We start from the raw sequence: 15,002 nt of genomic DNA, 5'->3' as shown, positions 1-15,002 counted from the left end.
TCAAACACAATCCCACTACAGAGCAGAGTCTCCATTTTCACAAGTAACTTCACCTTCCTCGAAGCTGATGAAATCACACCTTGTCCTCTGTACTCTAGTTTCACAGTGAGACTCACCTAATTTCACACAATCAGATTTGAATACTCCTTTATTCCTGGCGTCCTCCAATTCCATAACACCCTCAACATCCACTCCAGTGGTCAGAGTTGGCTCACACCTGACTGTCTTGCTGCATTTCATTCTCAAGCACAGCTGGAAGGTTGTTTTCTCTAGCACATGGATACACCCCTCAGTGCTGGATCTGTATGTTCGCAATATGGTACCTTCGTCAGCAATCAGTTGGAAGAACTCAATTTTAGAAACAGAATTTGTGTGCAAAGCGTGCAACAAGAAATACAGCTTACATTTGGTCATAGTGTCCTATCTTAGTTACGCTACCATGACTCACACTTATTATACTTACACACACACACACACATACACACGTACATACACATGGATATTTATTTATATACACGCTCACACGATAAGAAAATGCCTAAATCTGACAATACTTCCTCCCCTTTGAGTGAAGGCTGAAGTCCGGCATCTCAGGCTCTGAACTGGCTTAAACCTAGGGTACAGGAATGTAACACACTTCAAGTATACATCCACGGCACAGTGATTACATCACACATGGAGCTGGACACATGCTGTTTTCAGTGGTCCAGCACCAGCATGTGACTCAAGGAGCCAAAATCCGGGACCTTCGTTTCAGCGTTCATATTCACACAACACCCAAGGGAAGGGAGATAAGTCTGTACAACAGTAAATGTCCTTCTGTATAAACGCAGCGGTATTTAAAAGTCTGAACCAGAGCATTCCTCTCTTATATTCCTCCTCTATTCCTTTGTTGCTGTTATTCTCATATGCACGTGAAAATAAAAGGTAGTAGGGAAGTAATTTTAGTAAAAGAACACAAAGCCTCTCTCCTAAGTCCACAGAAGACCACTAGAAGTGTAAAATTTCCAAAATAGCTCATAGGAACTCTTCAAATACAGTAAGTGTTTTCAATGGGGTTTACATATCACATTTCACATTATTTCCACATAAATCTACCTTATCACTTTGTTTAATTGGACAAATATCAATAACACATAATAAAACAGCATACAATTCACAGGACACAACACATTTTACAAAATTTCTAAAACTCAGCACTGCCGCTTTTAGGAAAAAATCAAAAACTCCTATTACTTACAGACATGAAATACATTTCACATTGAGATGGACAGCATGATTACAAGGCTTTTTCTTATTGAATGGTATTGGTTTAGGATGCATTAGTTTTCAATTAGGTTTCACAATTTTTCTTCACACCTCTAAAAGGAACTTTTGCTAGCTTGGTGTTTTCTCTGTGCACTTGCAGGAAACTCGCTATTATCCAGTAAATACTTTTTGAGGGGAAAAAAAACCAAAACAACTTTTGAAAATTTATCTTGGATCCCTAATTGTAAAACTTGAAGAATTGGCTGATGGTAATGCTCTTAACACAACCATTGCTTAGCTTACAATGACAAACCAAAAAGATATTACAGGGAGGTACAAACACGTTACGCCACGGGTTTGGTATTCTCTGTTTAATTATTTTTTTTTTAACTAACTCCTTTTCTCACAACACTGAGAAGTCTCTGACTTACAACGCTTCAGCAGTCGTGTCTGTGGAGACAGACATGGTCACTTTGGCAATCTTAACTGTGCTCTTAATGCAGCTCTCAGCAGCCCTGTGCATGTTTCCTGCGTTGTTGGCATGTTTGTGCTGGCAGTCAGACTCCATGCTGTTATCCAGAGGCTGTGCAGTCCCTTCGCAGGTGGGGAACATGCTCCGGAAGGCATGTCTCAAGTCCTTGCTCCTCAGAGCGTAGATGATGGGATTCACTGTCGAATTCAGCAGACAGAGCATGCTACAGAAGGCAAAGACAGTCTTGATGAGCTTGTTCATTTTCCCAAAGACATCGTACACCATTATGGCGAGGAGAGGACCCCAGCATATGATTAAAACGACTAGAATAAGGACCAAGGTTTTGGCTAACCTGATGTCCATACGAGTTTGATCAGGTCTAGTGATCTGTACTTTCCCATCCTCTGCACTCTGAATGATTATGCTTTTCTGCGTGCCACGCTGAAGCATGCGAACAGCGTGGCTGTGTGCCTTCCACAGTATGTACATATAGGCATAGACAATGAACAGCAAGAGGATGCTGGTGACCCCGATCCAGAACATCAGGTACGTCTCATCGATGAGAGGGAATATATCTGAACACACGGAGTTGAGCTTTTTGCAGTTCCAGCCGAGCAGCGGAAGAACAGCTATTACAATGGCAATGGTCCACATCACACAAAATGCAACGACAGCCTTTGGTCGGGTTACAATCCTTTTGTAAGCTAGCGGCCTGTGTATAGATATGTACCGGTCTATTGCCGTGAGAAAAAGGCTACCTACAGAGGCAGTGAAGGAGGCAGTAACTCCACCCAGCTTGAACAAGAAGACGTTGGGGCTGTCCTTCCTGTGGAACACATGGAAATCAACAAAACTGTAGACAAAAATCACACTGCCCAGGAGGTCGGCCACAGCCAGGCTGCCTATGAAATGGTAAGAGGGTCTACACCGCAGGCTTCGGGAGTGGAGGATGACACACAGGACCAGGAGGTTCTCTAGGACTGTGAAAGTGCCCAGGGTGAGCGACAGCACAGCGATGGCCAGCTGCTGGCTGGGGTTCAGGATCATAAAGCACTCCATATCCATGAAGTTCTCCCCACACTGTATGTTCTCCTCATTTTCCTTAAACGTGGACAAGGACTTGTTGTAAAACTCTGTGATATTGATCTGGTCTGAGGGAATAATGCTTAGCAGGGGATCATCTCCTGCAGTCATTTTTCTTGGAAAGGATCACCCCTAAAGGAGGAGAGAGGGAACTTCTGGGGGTAGTATCCCAGCTTGGATGCCATGTCGCCTTTCATGTCTTCGTACTGGATATCGTTGGAGCCCACGTAAAGGAGATCTGTTGTAATTGTTCGGAAAGTTGTATCTGCAAGGCCATCTAGGATTGACTTCATAACCTCAGTCTTGTTGGTTTCAAAGAGACTTGGAGGATGGAAAAAGTCATCTGAGGAAATCCTAGAAGGGGAAAAGATCAAACTTTGTTAAGATAAACAGGGAGACAAACTCCACAAACAACTTAGCTGAACTGCGTCAAACAAAATCGACTTTCCTCCTGTATTCAGTTCAGGTCTAGCCTTTACCACTTGCGGGAGTCAAAATGACTTGAGCACTTAGAAAGAAATCACCGAGATTTCACCAAAATTATATTACCCTAGAAGTGGTGCAAAAAACTGGAAGTATGGAGCACTGAGTATTCTACAGAAAGGTAATTTTCATTTCTCATCAAAACGTTTTGAGCTGCTCCACCAGAAAGATATTTTTCTCTAGATCTGAACTTAGCTTCTGATTGCTAAGTACCTTGCAGACCAATATTCCTTGGGCTTGCTTCATTTAGATAATACCAAGTGCCACTGCAAGAACAGCATTAAACTGAATCATCACCTTTATTGCTTTCCTTTCAAAAGGCACCAAGGGTTTTGAAAACCTGACAATGCAGAGAACAGAAAAGGAGCCACGCACTCTAAATTTCACGGTTCACCCAGTTGTCGGCATATTCACATGATTCCGTCACAGTAATTTGAGCTCTACTAAGATCCTGAGATTATTATTAAAAATTGATCGGCATCTATAGCACATTTATCTATAAATGCAAAACCTGGATAAAGTTTCAGTATTCAATTCCTACCTAGGCAAACCTAAGTAACTAGGATGCTTGGACTACAAGGGAAAGTGGGTGTTTACCTAGCTCTCTCCACAGTTTCAGGAAAAATGAGCAGCGCTGCAAAATCAGCAGGTGTAACAGCGACTCATTCTGTCTGGATCGGAAGGCTCCATCAGGAGAGTTCACAATCACTTAGGAAAACATGGTGCAAAGTTTGGCAGCAGTGCGAAGCTGTGGCCAAAACTCTGGGTGAGAGGGACAAGAGAACCACTGCTCCCACAAGAAACGTGGCAACATAACTCTTCCAGTTGAGGACACCCTTGAAGACACTCAGTCCCCTCAGAAGTAGGAAACAGCAGAAGATGCCCAGGGAGCCATCAGTCTCTGAGTTCTGTTACGCCAAGCTTCTGCTTGAGGCTGATGATTTGTGCAGGATGTATTTCCTGGTCACGGTACCCTTGGGAGAGTATGCTTATCAGCAACTAAGCATCATCTGTACATCAACATGTAAGACTGGTCTCACAGCTCTTTTTATGCTGTGCTCCTTTATGTAACTTCATCCACACAACACTCCCTGAATATACATTGAACACCTGCTTTAGGTCCCCTTCCATCGCCAAAGCGGCAGTCAGTGAATGCAAAAAGCTAGAATCATTATTTCAGCTATTCTGCATCTGCTATGGGACACCCAGATGATTACATCAGCAGCAGTAAGAAAAGCAAACTTCTTCATGCTTTTAGAATGGAGAAAATTGTTTGAGATGCTCAAGAAATCCCAGAAGCCAAACACAGGCTTGTGTTGACCTAACTTCTTCACTTTACACAACTGACAATAAATGTCCAGACAGGCCACCAGAGATTAGTAGCCAAAATCAAGAGTACTTCTGACCACAATTCTGAAAGAATAAACATGCTCTGTACCTACCCAAGTTTTTCCATAAAAACTGAAAGAAAGAGGTGCAGAGGGTTGGAACAAGATCATCTTTAAAATCCCATCCAACCTACACCATTCTATGATTCTACAATTCTACAATAGCACTTAAAAAGAGGAGAAACCATGAGGATTTCCAAAAGAAGCCAAGATCATTTGGCGGCTGATATATTTATACTGTGTGTTGACTTGGTATCTAACAACTGAGAATTCCTCCATAGTTCATTAATGGAATGTTTCCCATTTTATTCAGTAGGCCTAGACACGTAGCATTACAGGAAGAATATGAACCCTCACTTTCAGAAGACACTGCAATGTCAGTGCAGCTTGCAAGAAGGGCTACAAACAAGCCAGGATGCACAGGACAGTCCCATATGCAACACAGATACTCACTGCCAGTTTTCACAGACATTATTGCTCCACAAGTAATAAAATAATTATTAGATAAGTTTGAAATATATTAAGGAATTAAATTCTGAGGGTTTGATTAGTGCAGGAGCGAAATGCCGCTGAAGTGCACATTAAAAATGAACTGCAATAATTTAACACATAAGGTACTTTTCTTCCAAAAGGCACCTTCCAGATGTTCCTGTTAGTTTTCAAAGATTGTATGTGTTGCAAAAATGACCCTGCTGACAAGCGTGTGTTGGGTGAAATTTGGCAACTTCAAACTTGGCTTTATAACATCAGTTTAAAACCAGGAGTGAAGAAAATGGTGTTCATTTGAAAGGTACTGAGAATAAGAACAAAACCCAAGTCATTCTATAAACACGTAATGATGGCTGTGGTACTCACTTTGGCTTATTTCTGTCAGAAGAAAGACAACCATTTTAATGAATACAGCCACAGCCTCGTGTCGAGAAGATTATGTTTGAGTAAACCTTTGAAAATTGTATGCAACCAAACACTTCTGCCAGACAGACAAACAAATTGTTACCAGGCAGTTAGTTCCCGCTGAAGGCGCGTTAAGTATATGGCCTCATCATAAGGTGCCAGCCGTGCTACAACCCCTACCTCTGTTTGAAATACAAATGAAAGAACAAGGATTCCTCTGTGCTCTTTTAGAGGTGTCAGTGAGCTATGTGACAATATCACTATGCATGCATATGCTATGCTAACAACGTGGTTAATGGGATCAGGAGAGGCAAGTCTTACTTTGAATTTCAATGATTTCTTTTCTCTGTATTTTTATATTCAGATTATTACAGTAATTTCTACCTTATTGTTTCTGCAAAGAGTTTTCTTTGAGAGTACTTGAGAGTTCATTAGTGGTGCAGTTTAGGCTTTGAGGGATGCAGCTGACATTAATTTTGTTGTTGTTTGCTGCTGGGAATATCATAATTGGAAATTTCTAGCAGTATGTGTGCACGCACCTATTCAAGCAGCAGTTGATTTTTATTAAAGTTGCAGTAAAACAGCCATTCACGTGATCTGGAATTGTACTTCACTGACATTTTAATTTAGATGCTAGCTCGTCCCAGTATAAACTATAATACTGAAATGCACTGAAATAATGTTTTCCTTTGTTGCCTACTGAAAACAAGGCTGGACTTTGCCATCAGGGCTACCAGAAGTGTCCAGTTTAGGGTCTGAGGTGATGCACGGGTTGGCAGAGACCAAAACGTTGGTACCTTTGTTTGGTGAGTTATGAGGGCTGGCACCACACGATGCTCAGTGCTGAGCTCCACTGTCTGCAGGCACAGGTGGGCACCTGGCAGGCATGGCCCCCTGAGCAGGGGGCACCCCATCAGAAGCCACGTGGCCAGTTCTTCCCGGTTGGCTTTCCTTCAACACAAACCAATGACTTGAGATCCATTGCTCCTGGGAGCCCTGAAGCATTTCACAGCCTCCTTGGCAGAAGAAGGGCCCTCATGTCAATCCCTCCCTTTGGAGAGAGGCTCTGGGAGAGGGTTCTATGCTGCAGCTAAGCCCAGAGCCTGGTGAGGGAAAGCCCTCCTGCCCAGCCAGGAGCCACTCTTCCTGCTGAGGATTTAATCCCTGAAGCTCTCAGCTTGCTTCTTTTCCTCGATGACCTCCACAAGTTTGCTTATTTTAAAATGGCTTTAAGAAGAACAGAAATGATGATTAAAGATGAGTAAGAGCCCTTGCCGATGCCGGCACTCAAAACTGTCAGTGTATTTATGTGAGTGCATGCAGCAACTCGCAGTAAGTAATGAATTCTGATGATGGATCATGATTTTAAAAAAAAGATAAAAACGTCAAGTGTCTTTTATCCTGAAGAATACAACCAGAAAAGCCAATAGCTGCACACCGTTTTAGATGGTGCTACTTCTCTCCTAAATCTGGGGCTGCTGGCTGGCACTGCCAGACTGGCTGTGCAAAGCAGCTACCACTAGATGGAGCGGCTTTTATGAACATCTCAGCGAGCTGTCTTCAGACCTGGATTTAACTTCATCTGTCCTGTTCTTCCAGCCTGCTTTGCCAGGGTCCAAACACACTAAACATCAGCTGACAGTTGAAGACACTCCCAACTTTGTAAGTCTCCTTCCTTCAGATGTGAAGAATGGGTGAAGGGAAGGGCAACTCTTACCACTGCCCTCTGCTGCATGGTTCTGCACAGCCTACAGAATGTCTAGGTGCTAGCAGAGTATCAAGATCCCTTAGATAAAATCTAAATCAGTTAATGCATAAAAGGCTGGGAACTCATCTTGGACAACAGGGAGAATTCCAACCCCTCTTGATTTCTGATTTGCCACAGGACCAGTTCACACAGGGAAGAAGAAGGTGACTTTCTTAAAATGCTGCAATCTATCTTCTCCTGCTGCTTTGGGGGAGAAGGAAAACTGGGAAGTTTTAGTAGTTATCTAAAGAAGGGCAGAATTTATTATAATTTTCAAAAGGGGATGATTGATAGAGCAATTTTAATAGCCTGAATAGAAACAGTGAACATTTGACGTTCTTCCTCAGAAAGTAATTACGAGCAATACAGCGATGATACCGATAACTGAAATAGCGCTGATATGAAAAGAAAAGGAATCAAAACAAGAAAGGGAAATTCACAATCAAAACCGTTGAGTTTCTATTTTAAAATATTTTGATCTCCATACCTATACATTTCTGCTATGATACTGACAGCTAATTAAGAACGGGCTAAAGGACAAGTAGGTATAATTGAAACAATTTTGAATGCACAAAGATGCACAAATGCAGGAAGGAGACTTGCTCCACGTGGTAAGGCTTGCAAGTCCTTCAGAGGAGGGCTGTCTCTTCTGACAAGTCTGCACAGCGCCCTGAATACTGGGACCACAACTGCACCAGGTCCAGAAATACTGCCCTGGGAGAAAGAGCAGTAATTTATAACCATGTGCACTCAGCTGAAAACATGCATGAGAACGGAGATCCACTACAGTAACTGTTGGCCTCCAGGAATTAAAACTGTCCTATAAAATGAAAATTTATATGGCTAATAATTACCTTATCCCATACGGTGATGAACAATACTGCTTTGAGGACAGGATGAGGTTTCCATGCCTTCGAGAAAGAAACAGCCTGAGAAATGTCACTCTAAGACTCAGCAAGAAAAAAACGTTGAGAACATGAGAGCCATGTTACCCCTTTCCTATTTATTGTTCTACTACTACATCTCCAACACTGCGCAGTTTCTAGGCTATAAATAGGAAATATGCTGTCAGTCCTAGTTCAGGAACACTTGCACCCACTTCAGTGGGAATTTTCTCTGAGTGGAGTCAGGATAGAGCACCGAAGCTAGGACAGGAGCAAACTGAGGGTGCTACCACCTTACAGCAGTGCGCTGCCAGCTATGGGATAATATCTGCATGCAAGTGCTGAGCCAAATTTGGTACTTATGCTGAAAGATATCTCTTGTAAGTAAGTTGAAAATTAATTAGCCAGAAACCACAGCTACCTGGTTATTTATGCTCATTAACACACCATTTGCACTCTAGCAAAATGGGGGCTGGATTGCTCTAATCTGGGGGTGAGCTGTCCTTAAACGACACCCCCCAGGCATCTTGCAGCCAACAGTATGAATGACAAAAGCCAAACAGTTGGGGACGAAAAAAGAGAAGGAAAAAAGAAGCATTAACTAGTGATGGACAATGTTTTTAAAAGAAAATACCTCACTTCCTCCCTCCTCAGTTGTGTCAGTGAGGTGAGTGTGCCCACTCACCTTGTGGGCACAGAGGAAAGAGGCCCTGTCTCACTTCCCACCCAGCCAGGGCACACACAGCCACCTCAGTGCAGAGGGGCTGAAGCCCTTCTGAGGCAGGGATGAAGTTCTGCCACGTTTGCTACAGAATTGCTAAGCATGATGGCATCTGCTCTGCCGGTCCTCTTGAGTTGTTTTACTTTATACCAAGAGTTAAACAACTAGAAATACAGGCACTAACTGATATTCCAGCATGCCTGGCAAGTGGGAAGCATAGTTTGGAGCCCCTTGTCTTTTAAGCAAACCAAGGATCACAACTGGTGTCTCCCATATTCAGAGAAGCATTTGAATCACGCAGCGGTAGGGGAAAGAGTGGGGACAGCTGCCCCGCCTGGCCACGAAAACCTTCCAGAGCTCTGATTTTGCTCAAAACCTCTCAGCTTGAGAAACACAATTGTTCTGGACAAGGCAAAATACTGAGAGGGGATCATCAGTCTGCATTAATGGTGGCACAGCCACACAGCCTGTCTGTCCTCTGGGGTCAAGAAGGGGACGCAAAGTCGCTGTCCTAAGATAACAGAGACATGGTATGAAATAGGATTTCAGGACCTTTCATAGTTTATATACCTCACAAGTATCTGAAGACAGGGTTTAGGGAGGCAACAAATAGGCTTGTTGCAGTATGAATCATATGAAATGGAAATTGTGGAGCTCCCGTTGTAGGATCAGCTTCTTAAAAAAAGAGAAATAGCAGGTAGTAAGAACAGTTTGATACAGTGCTACAGAATAGATATTTTAAAGAAAACAGGTGAAAACTCATCAAGTTGGTCAGTTTTGAACTCTCAAACTTTTTTTTTTTTTTAACAAGAGGATTTATTCCAGATTTCAATATTCCAATAGAAATGATTTACTTCCCTGCATCTTTTTTCACCAATCTCTAATGTCAAAAGGTGCAGACACTTAGTACTGCTGGGCAGAATTGACATAAATGCTACATGGGGACAGAGAAGTCCAGCAAGGTGCAAAAGAGATGGGTACTGAGCACTCAATTTCCTGGAAATACCGAGAAGAGACATCAGCTCAGCACACGAGATGTAGCTGAAGAGAGAGAAGCAGCTGCAAAGAGCAGAGCAGGGCTTCAAGGACCCAGATTGCATTGGATGCTAAATGCTAAAGGTCCCCAGAAGGACCTGGTGTCTGGAGAATGAAAGTGGGGGGAAAAATGCACTTATTAACAGAAAGAAAGAGCTAACTGCTGTGAGAAAACAGCTTCCACATAACAGCTGGAGCAGAAGAAATAAGGTCAAGAATTTGTAGCGATAGAAAATATTAGCGAGCTTTATTAAAAGAGTATGGATTAGAACTAGAAAGGAAGAAAAAAAACAATCAGGCTCTGGGGAGAAATCTTAATAAACCACACAGAGTGCATGACTGCTCTCCTCCTTCCCCCCTGTGAGACACTGGCAGAAACAAGTTTTAATCAAAGTCTTCGCTAGATAGCAAAGACACTGAAAGCCGAAGTAGCGGGGGTTAAGTGGTGGTGTGATTGGGGCTGCAATGAAAGAGGAAAGGATGTCTCCAAGTGAGATGGGAGCAAACCAGGGAAAGGTAAGGAAGAAGACAAGGAGCCCCTGGGATGCAGATTCGGGGAAAAGTGAATAACTGACTTTGTGATCAACTCAGGGAAAGCAGTTTGGGTGTAGAAGAAAACTCAGGAGAGAAAACCACCCTGATCTGAGCTCAGAGAACTTCAGAGATGCCTCCACAAGCTGAAGGATATAGCCAGTGGGATGTTCAGATTTCAGCATAAGAAAGAACAGACCCACTGCTCCACAGGCAACAGCTTGCTCTGTTGAAAGCCCATTTTTGATTTGTATTCAAAGGGCAAGAGAAGATGCAAAGGGCTCCGAGAAGCCATCATGTGCCAGGTCACTGAGATGGTACAGACAGACACATGGCACTGAGCTGGGGATGGCTGGCAGAGTCCATCTGGGCAGGGACATGAAGAAACAGCAGGTTCCTTATGAAAATGAAGCACAGGATCCACACCTCGGAGGTGAAAAGGCAGGCAGGACGCTCAAACCAAATGACCATACAATGGATAAACACACTGGAAAGAAAAACGAGCTGCAGGATTCACAAATGATGGCACAAACCTAGTGCTGAGGTCAGCGGCACGTTGCGAAGCAGTGCTCCTTTTACTGCTGCCCTCCCCCAAAAACTGCCATCAGGCCAGCAAACATGGGCAGTGCTCAGATGCATGCTGGGACAGAAAAGACTTAGGTTAGCACCATGTCCCACACCATCAGCACAACTAAAGGGCAGAACTACACACTCCGATGAAAAATATAACACGTTCTTTCGTTTCTGAAGCTGTCTGGCCTTTCATAAAATTTAAATAAGCTCAGATAACTCTCTTCATAGCTAAAATCTGAATATAATGATATTCAAATATACTGTCTTCACACACACAAACAACTTGTGAAATTATTTGCCAGCATATTAAGCCACTACACCAGATTGCTTGGCAATGATGTATGTCTTTGAAACATGCAGATGCTTTTCTTTAAAAATAAAAGAGAGAGGGAGAGAAAAAGAGAAGTGAGAAAGAATTACAGTAGGATCTGATATCAAAGTAACCCGAACAACAAAATGCAGAGACCCTAACCAGTATTTTATCGTATCTAGAGAAACGGTTAAAAGATATCAAGGGATATATATGCCTAAGCTTACGGATAGATGCACACAAACAGGTACATGCCTAGAAGAACAACTATGCAAAGTCTCACAAACACTGCAGTAGTGTTTGTCACGCAGAAGCTCTGTCTCGTGGTGCCAGAGGACAACAGACAAGCTAGAGGTGTGGGTACAGAATTACAGGCATGATAACTGCTGAATGTCATTCTGAAGTCTCCCATACACAGCCTTCCTGGGGAAAAACGATCATCTAAAATTAGCACATCTATCACTGAGATCCTGTAAAAATTACTCTGCAAGTGCATATACGTACGGGTATCTACATACACACTCCAAATCTACTGAGCATCATTCTCCAGGCATGGGCACAGGCTGGAATCCAGCACTGCGCTGTGGTAAACAGGGGCAGAAATGGGCAAAAATAATGAATTCTCAGAGCAGCGAGCACATTTCACATGTCTGCCAGGAAGGAAACGTAGGAGCCCCAAACCCCCCGAAGTGCAAACTTTGAAAGCTTTCCTAAAATGCGAGATATGGAAATTATTCCAGCGAGGGCTGAAATGGAATTTGCAGTACTCCCTAACGAACTGCTGCTGCTCAGTACTTTGTAGTGAGTAAGCACGCCTTCCCGAGAAGAATATACAACTGCCATAAAAAAAGGTTAACGCAGGATGAAGTAAAATGGGATACCATCCAGCCTTGATCTACACAAACAAGACAACATCTGAAGCGCGCAAAGCAGCCCGTTCCTCCAGCTGAAGGATAATGAGTGACACCTTATTAGCTGACACAGGAGTGGAATATCTGTTTTCTCTGTAATCTGGATGTGGGCAGCTCCATCACAAAAGGATGCAAGCGCTGAAGGGAGGCATAAACATAATGCCCCCGTACGAGGCACACACGTCGCAACAAAACGTGATCCAACCTTACGCTGCAAAGCAGACCCTTTTTCATGGGTAACAATGGCACCTTCAGGAAAAAAAAAAGAAAAAAAAAGTAGTTCTTTCTAATGAGCAATTGATTTATAAGTCATTACAACCATTTCAATAGAACAGGTCATTGCTGTTTTTGGTGCATTAACAAAGCCACACACTTTCCACGAGCCCGAGTTCTGGGCGCATTCTGGTCCCACCAACAGCAATTAGACGAGCGTGTTCTGCAGCAGCACAGTGTCAGGAGAGAAATGGAGACATAAAGAGAAACACTGAGAAGACAGGTTGTCACATTCTTAACTTTGCATTAATAACAAATGCTGTTGCTGTCTATTCTGGCACATTTGCAAGCTTGCTTTTAAGTACAAGGGGCTGGCATGCATTTCCACTATAGATAGGAAAACAAGAGCAGCCTTGTTATGATTAAAAGGGTCTATTTCCCTCTGCCTTCTGCCTTCTCTGTCCATCTGCACAGCTGCTTTGAACTTGGCCAAGTCCCAGTGCTGGGGTTGCCTGCAGTACGTATTATACATCAGCAGCAGATTGTGAGAATTTGCTGCTACCAAGGAGAAAAACCTCCAAATTCTCACTTAAGTGGTTGATGAGTAGTTTTGGAGAATGTTCATCATTGCAGATAGCCCGACCTTTTTGGGAAATTGCAGCAAAACTATCTAAAACCTCTAAAACTATTTACTGTTTCACAAGGAGAATGAGATAAAGCCAACATAGACATCTGCAAAGAGGAATCACTGTTGACAAAATGAATTCTGCAGATGCCGGTAGCTGATGGCACAGCTGGAGAGAGGTCACCAAGTTTGCACATGAGAAGGTAATTCCTCTTCAAAAGCACACAAGTAGAGAAATCGGATGAGTGGAAGCACTGCATGAAATAGCCCTGTGGAACCAGGACTGGTGATTTGTTTGCAGAATTTGGGGTCGATGCTAAGCAAATATAGAGTTTTAGACTCTCCTCCGCCTTTAGTCTCCTCACCTACCTCCATCCAACAGAAAGGAGAACCACCTGAGCTCTCCCCCTCTAGCACATAACACTTTCAGCACCAAATTCTCAGAGGAATCACAGTGTGCCGGCACTTGGAGATGGCCACATGGAGGGAAGAAAGTCAGAAATGACCAGAAAAAAAAAAAAAATAGTTTTTGTAAACTTCCGTTGCCCAATCAGAAACCTGCAAACACAGAAAGACTTGTGTTGGCCATGAGATGCCATTCCTTCAGCAGAGCATGAAGATTCCTAATGGTGTCTTTCATGCAACGCAGCTAACACCATTCATCAAAGAACAACAGGCAGGATGAAAAGCACCCACGGGCTCATCCCCACAATGCCAAAAAACCCACTTTCACTCCCACCTGGAGCTCTGCAGGTATCTCCATTTAATTACCATGAGTTTCCGTATTGCTGACTGGTTGGTGGGATAAATAACCCATTTCTTTCCCTTGCCAACTTTTTCCCCTCAGCAATAGATGCCTGCTGGCTCAACCCAACAATTACAGCTTTTTTCGGTTCTGTTTTAAAATGCTTCTATTCAAATGGTTGTGCCTCTCATTCCGAAGAGCAGCGGATAATAAAGCGAAGATGTTCCTGGTTGCAACCAGACTAATTTTAACCTCAAGCAAATCAGGAATTACACATTCATCTTCTAAACTGTTTAAGGACATTATACTCATTTCTTTTACAGTTGATTCAATAAACTCTGCCTGCATAACAAATATCCCTACTACAATCACACTTTTTTTTTTTTCTTTTTTTTCCCCCTAAGAAGAGAAAAGCAGTGGGTACAAGGTGTCATCCGGGAAGAATTAATTAGGTCTTCCCAAGTAATTTTTTCAGGGCTGTACATTTTGCTGTTCGATACTGTATCACACAACACCCGAACCTTCCCCATCCTTGTGAGCAGCAATGCCACCCCCAGCAGAGAATGCCATATTCCTTTAAGGAAAGGTGAACAATAACAATGAAAACAAGAGGATACACATAAGGAAAACAAACACTGCCACACCTTTAGCAGGTTAAAAAAGACACACTACGTTGTGTTTTGTTTGTTTGTTTGCTTTAAACTTGTAGATACTCAAGAGGAGTATTTTGTTGCCTGTCTCTGCCTTACATTCCTCCCTTTTTCTTCTCAAAGAAGACGCCGAAACTGTCACTGTGATCATTTACCGGCACACAGAAAATAACACTCACGATAATTTTAGCAATAAGAAAAAACTCCGGACCTCATCATCCGACACCATTTTACTTAATCAAACAGCAATCACGGTAACGAGCTCTCTCCTGCCAGCGCTCGGTACATACCTCATCCAGGGGTGCTCCCAAAGGAGGGGTGCAGACGTCTTTGGAACAAAAGATGCCCATGTAACAGAAACCCCTACGGTCACTCTGAAGGGTTTCGGACCAAATGAAGGTTTCACATGACAAACCCCGTGTGAAGTTTACAGCGCTCGCTCCCTTCCTCCTGCTCACCTCCCCCCCCACCTCCTCCCCACCTCCAAAC

General features: G+C 43.1%; 1 protein-coding gene across 1 annotated transcript; it reads right to left on the bottom strand.

The window, feature by feature from the left end:
- Positions 1 to 1,604: 1,604 nt before the first annotated feature.
- Positions 1,605 to 14,973, bottom strand: CNR1 (cannabinoid receptor 1). Its single transcript, XM_010707639.3, is given in 3 exon segments — positions 1,605 to 2,922; positions 2,925 to 3,157; positions 14,804 to 14,973. Coding segments are annotated over 3 exon segments (1,485 nt in total). The 5' UTR covers positions 14,809 to 14,973; the 3' UTR covers positions 1,605 to 1,675.
- Positions 14,974 to 15,002: the final 29 nt, after the last annotated feature.

Source organism: Meleagris gallopavo, chromosome 2 (assembly GCF_000146605.3).
Source record: "Meleagris gallopavo isolate NT-WF06-2002-E0010 breed Aviagen turkey brand Nicholas breeding stock chromosome 2, Turkey_5.1, whole genome shotgun sequence".
Lineage (NCBI taxonomy): Eukaryota > Metazoa > Chordata > Aves > Galliformes > Phasianidae > Meleagris > Meleagris gallopavo.
The sequence above is the reverse complement of the archived record's forward strand: the minus strand, read 5'-3'. Positions and strand labels throughout refer to the sequence as shown.